Source organism: Ranitomeya imitator, chromosome 1 (genome assembly GCF_032444005.1).
Source record: "Ranitomeya imitator isolate aRanImi1 chromosome 1, aRanImi1.pri, whole genome shotgun sequence".
In the NCBI taxonomy this organism is placed as follows: domain Eukaryota; kingdom Metazoa; phylum Chordata; class Amphibia; order Anura; family Dendrobatidae; genus Ranitomeya; species Ranitomeya imitator.
The window spans coordinates 761,525,335-761,539,421 of NC_091282.1; the positions used below are offsets into that span (position 1 = coordinate 761,525,335).

Genomic DNA, 14,087 nt, shown 5'->3' on the forward strand with positions numbered 1-14,087 from the left:
GGAGTGGACTCGGAGCCCTGTATAATAGTAGTAACTGAACCTCTGTCTCCAACGCAAATTCAGTTACTACACCGGCAGAATCTGCCGCCCCCTTTCTTCAGTGACGGCAGTGCCGCCTGAAGCAAAGTACTTCTCAACTTGCCCTTCCCCCCGCCCCACCCCTTGTGGCTGCAGTCAGGTCACTGGTGCTAGGGATGTCATTGCTTTCAGTCTGGTGGACATTGTTGCAGTGGCAGCGCTAGAACAAGGGTGGATTCTGGTGGTATATATGCCTTCTTTTCTAAGTATGTTTTCCAACTGTCACATTGTTAAAATGAGTGGTAAGCCCCTTTAAGCACCAGCCAGTAGAGATGTAATCATAACTGTTGTAGGGATTCATTTTCTCAGGTAGGCATTAGGTGGCTATCACACAGGCAATGCAGTTTGGTCCAAACAGGTGCAGTTTTATTGCTTTCTTAAAACTGCAAGGGATTTAAAAACAGAAACAGCCTCTTCTGGGCACAAAGGATCACAGCAACTAAACAGTTCATTTAGCAGACAAACATATGTTAGTACAGACTCACCCAAACAGATTACTGTCCTTCCTCCTGGAGCAAACTTTACACACAGTAGAGGTACAGTTCTACCATGTCTCAGTATCCCCTTCAGCATGAGCTTCAGCAGCTTACAGTGCCAAACAGAAGTATTCAACTCCATGCACAGTTCACACTAAACAGGTTGCAGCGCTAACACACAGACTGCTCAGCTTTCCCAGCTGACCCATGTAGTCTCCATTCAAAGAGAGACCCCAGCACATCTCTCTACATCCTACAGCTCACATCTTGGCTGGTCATTCACCAGCTCCAGCACACTTGACTCTGCTTTATCAAGCAAACTGACATGCCTAGTGAACACAGGCCCTGGTTTAAAGGGAACCTGTCACCCCCAAAATCGAGGGTGAGGTAAGCCCATCGGCATCAGGGGCTTATCTACAGCATTCTGGAATGCTGTAGATAAGCCCCCGATGTATCCTAAAAGATGAGAAAAAGATGTTAGATTATACTCACTCAAGGGCGGTCCCGCTGTTGGTCCGAGTCTGGCGGCTCCCATCTTCATCAGATGACGTCCTCTTCTGGTCTTCACGCTGCGGCTCCAGCGCAGGTGTACTTTGTCTGCCTTGTTGAGGGCAGAGCAAAGTACTGCAGTGCGCAGGCGCCGGGAAAGGTCAGAGAGGCCCAGCACCTGCACACTGCAGTACTTTGCTCTGCCCTCAACAGGAAAGACAAAGTACGCCTGTGCCGGAGCTGCAGCGTGAAGACCAGAAGAGGACGTCATCTGATGAAGATGGGAGGCGCCGGACCCGGACCAACAGCGGGAACGCCCCTCGGTGAGTATAATCTAAAGTCTTTTTCTCATCTTTTAGGATACATCGGGGGCTTATCTACAGCATTCCAGAATGCTGTAGATAAGCCCCTGATGCCGGTGGGCTTACCTCACCCGCAATTTTGGGGGTGACAGATTCCCTTTAAATAATAGGCTAGTCAGGTGCATCTAATCAAATCCTGCAGAGCTTGGACTTAACCCTGTCCTACTTGGCTCTGCTACATCATGTATGAGGCCATTTCTCATCAATATCCAGGATGTCCAAGATTATAATATAATAGACGACTCCTACCAGTTAACCTAAATATTACTTACAGTATATGTGGAGACTTTAGCACCTGTTGAATGATGTATTTCTCCTCTTTATTTGCAGCTTTTTGATACGATCAATGCAGACTTTCAACGAAAAAGCTGAAGATATGGTTGATAAACTGTTAGAAATGGCCGACTGGAAACAGGAAATTAAAATGCACGACATGTTTGGTAGAGTGACGCTGGATGTCATTGCCAAGGTATCTCTGAGCATTTCATACCAAATATTGTGAGTTGGGTCTGGTGACATCATTGTTCTGGGTGTGTGGATCTCATTGAGGGTATGTGCACATGTCAGGATTGCATCAGGATTTTGTCAGGATTTTGTCAGGATTTTTCATCAGGATTTGTAGCCAAAACCAGGAGTCGGTGATAAATGCAGAAGGGGTGCATATGTTTCTATTATACTTTTCCTCTAATTGTTCCACTCCTGGTTTTGGCTACAAATCCTGATCCAAATTATTGTAACTTGACTGACCAACCATCTCATTTGTATGGGCTTCTCCAAATTTCCACACCCCATTCTTTTGTTCCCATTGTATATATTGTACCACCAAAGGTGCTTGACAGTGTCATACTGCACTCTCCCCATTGACAATACATGCAAGCTCAGCTAAGTCGAGTGTCCATATGTATGGAGAGGAGATGGAATAGATAGTTGTCATTTAAGTGACTTCTAAGTAAGTGTAATGTTATCTTAAAGGGGTGGTTCTACTACAAAAAAAGAAGGAACATGTTATTATAAACCTTTAATTAGGAAATCCCATTGATTTTGTCTAAGGTGGTAATTACTTCAGTAATCAGGACAAGGGCCCATTTAGCATGTGCAGTAAAAGCCCTTTATGTGTAGGAAGTTGTGCTCCTAGTGGATCTTCTGATCTAATATTGGAGATATCAGGGGAGCTTAGGTAAAAAGAGGCCCCTCGAACTGCTGTCCACATTGACTATCTGATCTAAAACTGGAGACACCAGGACTGCTCAGGTAAGAAGAGGCTGCTTACATTGCTTTCCATCATGTCTAGCTCTATCTGACCTAATACAGGAGATATCAGGGTTGCTAAGGTAAGAAGATGCTGATCAGACTGATGTCTACCGTGTCCATCTCATCTAATACTTGAGATACTAGGGGTGCTGAGAAAAGAAGAGACTGCTCACACTGCTGTCCACCCTGTCTATCTGATCTAATATTGGAGATAACAGGAATGCTGAGGTTAGAAGAGACCACTCACAATGCTGAACCTCCCTGTCTATCTAATCTCATATTGGAGATACCAGGAGTGCTGAGATAAGATGAGGCTGCTCACATTGCTGACCATCCTGTCTATCTGAGCTAATTCTGTATATACCAGGGATGTTGAGGTAAGAAGAGGCTGCTCACACTGCTGTCCGCCCTGTCTATCTCATCTAATACTGGAGAAACCAGAAGTGCTGAGGTAAGAAGAGCCTGCTCAGATGCTGTCCACCCTATCTATCTGATTTAATACTGGAGAGACCATGAGTGCAGAGGCTGCTCACACTGCTGTCAACTTTGTCAATCTGATATAATACTGGAGATACCAGGAGTACTGAGGTATGAAGAGGCTTCTCACACTCCTGTCCACTCTGTCAGTCTGATATAATACTGGAGATACCAGAAATGCTGAGTTAAGAAGATATCAGGGGTGCTGAGGTAAGAAGAGGTTGCTCACGCTGCTGTCCGCCCTGTCTAGCTGATCTAATCATGGAGATACCAAGGGTACTGAAGTAAGAAGAGGCTAGTCACACTGCTGTCCACTTTGTCTACCTGATCAAATCATGGAGATACCAGGAGTACTGAGGTAAGAAGAGGCTGCTCACACTGCTGTCCACCCTGTCTATCTGATCTAATCATGGAGATATCAGGGGTGCTGAGGTAAGAAGAGGCTGCTCACATGGCTGTCCAACCTGTCTATCTAAAGTGGCTGCTGTGACCAGGAAAAGGCCTATATCACATACTATCACGTTCTCTCAAGGACACAGCAGCTGAATTTCCTGATTGTGCTCAAAGGCTTCTGTCCAATGAACGTTATAACAATGTAACAAGACAACGGAGTTCATTTTAATGTGCCACAGTGATTTCTTCCCTAGACCAAAACAAGAGCGATTTTCTAGTTAAAGGTATTTAGAAATTTATTGATAACGATATTTTCATTGTTTTTTTTTTCTATTCCTGGAGAGATCCTAAATAAAAAAAAAAAAGTGTTACTAATACTGACCAGTCTGAACCCCAAGCCGCTCCAATGGTCGCTGCAAAAACTGGAGAGTATAACACCGCTTCCATTCAGTTACCTTACCATTGTATTCTGTGTTCATCTTTTTAGATCGCTTTTGCTATGGACGTAGATTCTATTCTTGATGAGAAAATACAACTTCCTCAAAATATCACAAAGGTTATGCAAGGAATGCTTTTATCCCGCGATTTTTTGGCACGGGTTTGTATTAGATATTTTGCAATATTCTTATAAATTTAATGCTGGGTACTGGAGCTCCCCTTATGCCTTGTTATCACTGATGGAAGAGAGGAAATAAAGGCGAAGCTAGCAGGTCACCGGTGCGGGGGGAGGGGGGTGGCATGGAGGGATTCCCACAACTAAATTAGTGAGCTGGTGAATCCTTTGAGCTCTGTTTTTTCCTCTGCGAGTGCCGCTCTTCCTATTGGGGAAATGACTTGCTGAGTCCTGTTCATTTTCTATTTGCAGTGGACCTGTACGAGAGTAGGTCCCAACTTATTGTCACAGCTCAGGCCAAACCTCGTTGTCACATTTTAAGCCCAGACTCTTCATTTTTAAAGCACAGGCAAGCCTATTATATTGTAGCTTTCTACTGCTTGGCATACAAGAGCATGTCACACAGTGCAGGCAGCTCTGAGCCACCAAATTAATTGGTTTTCTAGGTATGTAGAGAGGGGATCAGATGAAATTCATAAAACCTTGTTTTTGACAAAAATTTAGTTGCCCATCCCATTTTTCAGTTTACCTCCCTGGTGATCCTTTATACCACTTCTCAGGTCCCTAGCTTCTCTACTCTTTTCCTCTTCCCCAGGAGTGGCACAAAACCACTGCAACCAAATAGCGGACACCAGGGTGTCCATAACGCCATTGTTTGGCACATGATTGACTGCAGCAGTCATGCACTATGTCAACGAGAAGTGTAAACTGTGAGAATGGTGAGGGACCAGGGCAGCATGATTTAGAGCAGGGCTCCCCAACCTGTAGCTCGGGAGCCACATGTGGCTCGCGGCCCCATGAATTGTGTCTCGCGACTGTCTGCCAGCTTGATGCATTAGGTCCAGGTCTAGCTAACAGGTATAAAGAGCACATCTCAAAATGGTGAATTTTGTGAGTAGCCCTGCACAGAATTGCAGATCTGGATGCACATTTACTGGTCTTAGGGGTTTAGAGATGTTTTAGGTATGGTACGCTGGAGGTTTGTACTACCTGTTAGAAGAGGTGCTCAAAGCTGGATGTGACAGTGTGTTGGGAGAATACCCCTGGATCTCAGTGTACTGCTCTGGAGTGATTTCTGTGGAAAAGCTTCGGTTATCATTATACCTGTAATGGGGGCTTTGGTTGACACTACTTTGAAGGAGGTGGGAGCTGGATGTGGCTCGCGACCCTCTCTCTAAGCTGAATGTGTCTCTCAAGGTCAGAAAGGTTTGGGGACCTCATTGTACAATTGCAGACAAATTTTTTTTGTCTCTGAAACCAATTCACATATTTATGTAAATTTGGCATTGTCATGATTGACCCCCAGAATAAACCACTATAATCTGGATATGCCATTGCAAATGTAGACATGCTTGAGCTGGGAGCCCACTGAACACCTAGCTAAGGAAGGTATTAGTGCCATAAATATATATAAAGTATATACAGCAGGTGAAATATACATTGAACACGTTACCAATTTTCTAAGTAAATATATATGGTGATGTGTTCAATACTTATTTCATCCACTGTATATAGGTCACATATATTACATATCAATGTCCATAATGAAGACAGGTTTCTATCCTGTGATCACTAAGCGACAAAAATTGCTCATCATCGATATCTCTATTCCTTATAGTTCAATCCATCCAAACAAAAATTAATCAAAGAAGTGAGAAAGAGTCTGGACATTCTGAGAAAAGAAGGCAAAGAACGCATTCTGCAAAGGATCAAAGCTATTGAAGATGGAGAAGAGACTCCTAAAGATATCCTCACACAAATCCTTAAATCTGTAGGTATGGTCCCAAAAATGTCGACTGTGCAGAACATTAATATTACAAATGTAGTAATTTCCTCCCTTAATAATAAAATTCCACTCCACGGGAAGATGTGACAATGGAAGGAATACTGCGTACATGGCAAGTGGTTGATCAACAGATTTTACAAATCACACCCACGTGCCGACTTTAATATACTTGGATTTTGCCGCGTATTTGCCGGGAAATTCAAAGCGTAGAACATTTTTATATTCACTTATTACAACTACGGAACTCCAGTAATACTGAATGACAGCGGATTATTGGTGTTTCTGTTAGTGGCCGTATTGCTTGTTATCTAGAAATGTGCTTGCTTGGTGCACACAGTCATATAATGTAATCTTTCATTATGCTTCTTGGAGACTTTCTCATCCATCTGAACATATACTATTATTGTTTTTTTTTCAGAACTGCATGATGCCTGCACTCTCGAAGATTTGATAGATAATTTTGTGACATTCTTCATTGCAGGCTAGTAAATCTAACTTCCGAAGTGTTATTAGTTTGTGTTTGTTCTATCTATCTATCTATCTATCTATCTATCTATCTATCTATCTATCTATCTATCTATCTATCTACCTATCTATCTTATATCTGCCTATAATCTATTTGTCTATCTATCAGTCTATTATCTATCTATCTATCTATCTATCTATCTATCTATCTATCTATCTATCTATCATATATCTGCCTATTATCTATCTATTATCTAGCTATTTGGTATCTATCTGTCTATTTATCAATCTATCTGTCTATTTTCTAACTATCTATTATCTTTCTATTATATGTCTATCTATTATCAATCTATCTATTATCTATCTATCTATTATCTATCTATCTATTATCTATCTATCTACATAGAAAAAAATCAGACAGCACTCCAGTTCAAGTAAAATTGTGGACTTTAATCCAGCACCAAGTGCTGCAACGTTTCGACCTCACAACACCTCAAGGTGCTGGACAAAGACAGTGTTGTGAGGTTGAAACCTTGCACCACTTGGTGCTGGATTAAAGTCCACAATTTTTCTTGATCTGGAGTGCTGCCTGATTTTTTTCTATTTATATTTTGCGTTGGACAACCGCATTGTTTAGGAAGTATTGCACCCAAAATCTGCTCAAGTTTGTGCTGCTATTTGCCTTTTCTATTTATCTATCTATCTATCTACTCCTTGAGCAGCATGTCCATGCTGAACTTTCCTCTCATTTTGCATCTAACTCTCTCTTCGACAGACTAAAATCTGGCTTCTGTCCCCACCATTCCACTGAGACTGCCCTGACCAAAAATACTAACGACTTACTTACAGCCAAAGCTAACAGACAATTCTCTATACTCCTCCTAGACCTGTCCTCTGCCTTCGACCCAGTTGACCACTGCCTCCTACTACAGATCCTCTCTTCTTTTGGTGTCAAAGACGTTGCCCTATCTTGGATCTCCTCATACCTTGCCAACTGCACATTTAGCGTTTTCTACTCCCATACTACCTCTTCATCTCGCCCCCTCTCTGTTGGAGTCCCCCAAGGCTCTGTCCTAGGACCCTTACTATTCTCAATCTATACACTCGGCCTGGGACAACTCATAAGGTCCTATGGCTTCCAGTACCATCTATATGCCGATGACACTCAGATCTACCTCTCTGGCCAAGATGTCACCTCTCTGCTCTCCAGAATCCCAGAGTGTCTATCGGCCATATCCTCCTTCTTCTCCTCTCGCTTCCTCAAGCTCAATGTGGACAAATCTGAACTCATTATCTTTCTTCCATCATGCATATCTTCCCTGCCTGATCTATCTATCAAAATAAATGAACTCACACTTTCCCCTGTCCCCAAAATTCGCTGCCTCGGAGTAACCCTTGACTCTGCCCTGTCCTTCAAACCGCACATCCAAGCTCTCGCCACCTCCTGTCGCCTCCAGCTCAAAATATTTCCAGAATCCGTCCTTTCCTCAACCCACACTCTACCAAAATGCTCGTGCATGCCCTAATCATCTCCCGCCTCGACTACTGCAACATACTCCTCTGTGGCCTACCTTCTTTTTTTTAACCAATCAATGTTTATTGAAAATTTTACATGTTAAACAACACATCAGAAAACTTCAGGGCGAGGGGGGAGAGAGAGAATGAAAGAGGAAGACGGGGGGGAGGAAAGGGGATAAGGGGAAAGGTCCAATGCATAACATATTAAAGACCACAATGTAATCAGTACACAATACACAAATACAGTGTCAGATAAAGCAAAAAAAAACAACAACAGAATTAGAGAAGCATACAATTTAAATAAGGGAGAGAGCAGACTGGGATATATATGCCAAGGACATCCAGGGATCCCACTACGAGAGGACCCTAGCTCTCCTCGATAGACCCTGAGCCATAATAACCTCATAGCAGAAGTGTAAGTCGATCCTGGAGATCAGCTCTGCTCTGGAAGGGACATCCGAGGACTTCCAATGCTTCGCGATACATTGTCTAGCGGCAACTAGGATATTAGAAACTATGGGCCGAAGGGGGGAAGGGAGATCAATGAGGGAGATGCCTAGAACAGCGAGCTGACCACTCAGCACAAGGGGGAGACGGGTCAGATCAACAATCAAAGCTTCCACTTCGCGCCAGAAGACCTGAATCCGCGGGCATGACCACCAGATATGAGAGGAGGACCCCAAGGCGCCACATTTCCTCCAGCAGAGAGGGGAGGAAGCTGGGAAAACCTTCGCCAGGTGGACGGGGGTGAGGTACCAGTGGAGCTGAATTTTTTTCACCTGTTCCAAGTGGCCAAGACAAGACGAGAACCTGGAAGGGTGTACCATAGCAAATTGCCAATCCTCCAGGGGGGCCTCAAAACCCAGCGCGGACTCCCAGGAAAACATGAAAGGAAGCTTGTCAGAAGAACCAAATGAAATGAGGGCTTTATAGATTATGGAGATGCCATGTGGCACAATAGTGGCCGGTCTGAAGAATCTATGGGCCGGATCCTCTGTCAAAGGCGGGGGCGTCCCGAATGGCCGACATGACCTGAGAAAGCTGCGGATCTGCAGGTATTGAAAGAAGTCAGACTTAGTAAGGGAGAATCTCCCTGAGAGGTCCTCAAACGACAAAATGCCGTCCGAGCCGAAAAGGTCCGCCACCCGGAGCACCCTGCGCCTCGTCCAGGAGGAAAGAGAAATGTGGCCGATGGCACACTCCAGAGCCTGCAAAGAAACATAGTCAAACATAAATATTAGATGGGAAGTGCTAAGCAGCGCCCATAGTTTAGAAGCATTCCTAATAGAACGGAGACAGGGCCCCACAAGAGGAACTTGAAGCAGTTGAAGCTCCAAGAGCAATCTAAGCGAGTTTTTGGGGGCAAAATGAGATTCAATCAGAAACCAGGGCAAACATGAGTTCCCCTCCCACCATATTTTAAGGGGCTCAAGGATCGCCGCCCTATAGTAAGACTGCACCGCAGGAGCTCCCAACCCCCCCACAGAGTACGGTAGGGACATGATCCGACGCTTGACCCTATGGGGCTTCTTATTCCAAATAAACCGGTCTATAAGGGATTGAAAAGCTGAAATAAACTTCGAGGGGATGAAAGGGGGAGGCACCGAAAAAGGTACATTATTTTGGGAAGGAATAGCATTTTCGCCGTTTGTATGCGGGCTATCCATGAGAGGGACGCACTTGATAATTGCTCCATGCCCTTCCTAACCTCCGAAAGAGTTTCTTCACAATTCATACGGACTATGTTATCTAGCTTAGTTATCCTGATGCCTAGGTACGTAAAGCCCAAGGGAGCCCAAATAAACGCATATTGAGATTGAATTTGAATCTGAAGGGGGGCGGGGAGGAAAATGGGAAAAATTGTGGATTTGGTCAGATTAAGCTTATAATATGAAACCGCCGAAAACTCAGATAGGATGGAAGTGATCGCGTTCAGTGAGGTTAAGGGTGAGGTGCAGGTCAGGACCACGTCGTCGGCATAGAGACCGATTTTATGTTCAGATCCCCCCACCGCGATTCCCTTTATGTCTGCGCTCTGCCTGACCATGGCAGCCAAAGGCTCCATGACCAGAGCAAAGATGATAGGGGAGAGGGGGCAGCCCTGACGAGTACCATTCCGAATAGGAAAAGTCCGAGACCCGAATCCCGCCGATCGAACCGACGCGCATGGATTGGAATATAATGCCATAACCGCTTTGCCAATCTGCCCGGTGAGCCCAAATCTCTCCAGTGTGAGTTCAATATAACCCCAGTGCACCCTGTCGAACGTCTTTTCGGCATCAAGCGACAGAAATACACTGGGGAGGCTCCCCCTCTCCACCACATCCAAGAGATCTATCAGACGCCTGGTGCCATCCCTGGTCTGTCTGCCAGGAACGAACCCAACTTGGTCGGGGTGGATGAGACTAGGAAGGACCGAGAATAATCTATTGGCCCAGACTTTTGCATAAATCTTAACGTCGCAGTTTAAAAGTGCTATCGGGCGGAAGTTCCCCGGAGATGTTGTGGGTTTCCCTTGTTTGGGGAGAGTCGCAATGGAAGCTTCCAACCCCTCCGCCCTAATACTGCCAACCGACACCCAATTATTAAAAAGGCGCAAAAGATAGGGCGAGAGGACAGAGAAGAACTGAGCATAGTAAAGGAAAGAGATGCCATCAGGCCCCGGGGAGGAACTCTTTTTGGCCTCTCTAACAATCTGCGAGAGTTCAGACTCGACAATGGGAGCGTTTAGGAAAGAGAGCTGCTCCTGGGTGACCGAGGGGAGATTAGCCCTCTCCAAGAACGCCAAAATTGACTCCCGCGAAGGCTGGGGAATCCCTGGGTCAGACCCGAGGTCATAGAGAGAGGAATAATAAGATGCAAACTCCTCAGCAATCTGAATCGGGTTTCGAACCTGGGAGCCGTCAGGCCTGAGCAAAAATGGGATCTTGGATTGAGCCTCTCTCTTCCTAACACGTCTGGCCAGAACAGCACCCGCTCGATCCCCCATTGTGTAAAATTTGGCTCTAGTTTTCCTCAGGGCCCTCTCAGCTTTGTGGAGGAGTAGATTACGAACATGCATTCGGGCCTTAGAAAGGTCAGAGAGAAGCGCTGGGGTAGGAGATAGTTTATGAGCAGACTCCAGACGAGATAATTCGTCTAGGGCTGAATGGAGGGCCGCATTGTACTTCCTCTTAGCCTTTGCCGCCAGCTTAATGAAATGACCCCTAATTACCGCCTTGTGGGCGAACCAGAGGGTGTCATCACCTATGTCAGGAGTATCATTGGAGGCAAAAAATTCCCCCAAGGCCTCCTCTATACATTGGGAGTTGGATTGGTCAGCAAGGAGATGGGCATTGAGACGCCAGTACGCAGGAGGTCTGATGGCCAAGGGGTCTTTCAGGGTAAGGGACACCGGGGCATGGTCCGACCAGGTGATACTGCCTATATCCGATGAGATGCAGTGAGGAAGAGCCACGTCATTCACCAGCACAAAATCAATCCTGCTATAATAATCCTGGGAGACAAAAATGTGTAATCTCTCTCACCGCAATGCAGATATCGCCAGACATCATGCAAGTGGAAAGAGTCAGCTAGAGGCCCGATCTCGCATCTAGTCAGGGAAGAGGCAGAGCAGTCAAGAACTCTAGACATTGGGGCATTGAAATCACCAGCAATCAGTTTGTGACCGTGTTGGATATCGTGTAGAGTTTTGAAAACGCCCTCCAGAAACTTAAGCTGCCCTACGTTAGGAGCGTAGATTGAGGCAATAGTATAGGGGGCATTATTAATAAGGCATAGAACCACAATGAATCTACCCAGCGGGTCCGCTATAGAGCGAACCAGCTGAAAGGAGTTGGACCTGCTGAAAAAAATGGCTACTCCCGCCTTTTTTGACGGGCCATTGGCGAAAAACTGATGCGGGAATAAACCTGATTGCATTCTGGGATTATCACATTCCAGCAAGTGAGTTTCCTGAAGACATAAAATATCATGGCGGGATTTGCCCAACTGACGCCAGACCACAGACCTCTTGCCCGGTGAGTTGAGGCCATTAACGTTAATTGAATACAGTGAGATACTCATTGAAAAGGCATAAAATAGTTTTACAATCCTCAGACACCGATAGCCTGTGCAAAGGCATAGAAAACATGTGGCCAATAGACTAGGACATAAGTAAGGGCAGACCGGGAACAGGGAGGAGAGAAATAGGGAAACAAACAAGACATACGACAAATAAACCAGTGGACCGAGGTCCATTCAGGGATACCCTGAGTCCAGAAGGTGAGAATCAGAAAAACAGTTCACCTATGGGGCAAACAAATGCTGCGGGAACTCTCAAAAGAGAAACCAACGCAGCTTAAAAAAACGAAAAAGGAAAAACCAAGTGTATCCGTGCGGGAAAATAGCCAGGAACCATAGTTGCAGTGGGCTCAGGCCACCTCCCAGTCCGGTGTAATGCGGGCCCTGAGACCTCCGCCAGCTCCAGGCTTAGAAAGGTTCACGGAGATCGAGGGGTCTGGAGCCGGGAGACCCCATTTGGAGAGAGCAGAAGCTGCGTGGGACGGAGTTAGGCAGGTGGTGATTGATCCGTCTTTGCGGATGAGCAGCTTGGTAGGGAACCCCCAACGGTACAGGATGCCCTTCTCTCTGAGGATGGTAGTATAGGGGGCAAAGGCCCTCCGCAGGGCCAAAGTACCCGGGGAGAGATCCGGAAAGACTGAGATGCTTGCAAATCTTTCAGGAAGAGCTGGGTTCCTCCTCAGGGCCTGTAGAAAGTCCTCCCTCATTTCGAAAAAGTGTATGCGTGCCAGCACATCTCTGGGGATGGAGGGCCCCAGGCCAGAGGGTTTAGGGATCCTATGCACGCGGTCAATTATGAAGTCCTTTGGCGCGAACTGCGGTAGGGCTGCCGCCATAAAGTCCTGCAGAAATAGCTTCAAATCCCCTGCCAGGACAGATTCCTCAATGCCTCTAAGTTTGACGTTATTTCTTCTGGACCTATCTTCCAGGTCCAGGGCTTTAGAGTGAGTTTTAGCGGCCAGGGTTTGCAGGGTCTCATGGGCGTCCCAGAGTTCGTTATGAGAATAGACTAGCTCCGCCATCTTGCGTTCCAAACGGTCCGTGCGATTACCCAGCTCCGCCACCTCTCCTCTCAGCTCAGCCAACATAGTGCGCATATCCTCTTGGATGGAGGTTCTGAGGTCTCCAAGTAGACCTTTGAGGAGAGAAGCGGTCACCGGACCGTCGGCCGAATCAGACACCGTACCGCCTGAATTCAACGCTGCTCCGCCTGAATGCGACGCTGCTCCACCTGGATGCGACGCCGCTCCACCTGGATGCAACGCCGCAGCGCCCGACTGCGACGCCTGAGCGTTGCATTGTGAAGAGCGGGAAGGCCTGGGGGAGGACGGCGCCATCTTGGATACCGGCGGTGGCTGCGGGGTGGCCGCAAAGAAGTCAGGAATTCTCCTGGAGGGGTCACGGGTGCCAGCTCTGGATTTCCCCATACACTCACCGACGCACCGGGAGCCAGTACCGATGTCGTGGAGGCAAACGAGGACACCGGAGAGGTAGAAATGTGCCGCTTTAAGGTTCCTGGCTGAGGAGCTCCCGCTCTGTGCGACCTACTCCATCGGCAGACAGGCCACGCCCCCTGTGGCCTACCTTCTAACACTCTCGCACCCCTCCAGTCCATCCTTAACTCTGCTGCCCGACTAATTAATCTCTCTCCTCGCTACACTCCTGCTTCACCTCTTTGCAAATCCCTTAACTGGCTCCCAATTTCCCAGCGTATCCAGTTTAAATTACTAACACTGACCTACAAAGCCATCCATAACCTTTCTCCTCCATATATTTCCACACTAATCTCTCAATATCTTCCCTCACGTAATCTCCGGTCCTCCCAAGACCTCCTCCTTTCCTCCACGCTTATTCGCTCCAAAACTGCTCCCGAATATCACCCATCCTCTGGAATTCAGTGCTCCAACACATCCGGCTATCCACTACTTTTGGATCCTTCAAAAGAAACCTGAAAACCCACCTCTTCAAGGAAGCTTACAGCCTGTAAAGACCACACGGCCACCTCAACACCATTGGAGCTGCGGCAACCCTCGACCTACTGTCTCCTTCCCCATAATCCTGTAGAATGTAAGCCCGCAAGGGCAGGGTCCTCTTCCCTCTGTACCAGTCTGTCATTG

The 14,087-nt window shown here is 46.5% G+C and overlaps 1 protein-coding gene across 2 annotated transcripts in view; it reads left to right on the plus strand.

Annotated features, from left to right (window-relative positions):
- The window catches only part of LOC138645876 (cholesterol 24-hydroxylase-like), a 127,534-nt gene that overhangs the window by 39,716 nt on the left and 73,731 nt on the right, over positions 1–14,087 (plus strand). For both annotated transcript variants that reach the window (XM_069735379.1, XM_069735384.1), the window contains 4 exons: positions 1,736–1,874; positions 4,014–4,124; positions 5,758–5,914; positions 6,344–6,406. In XM_069735379.1, the coding sequence (XP_069591480.1) occupies positions 1,736–1,874; positions 4,014–4,124; positions 5,758–5,914; positions 6,344–6,406 (470 nt within the window). The remainder of the gene's footprint in view (positions 1–1,735; positions 1,875–4,013; positions 4,125–5,757; positions 5,915–6,343; positions 6,407–14,087) is intronic.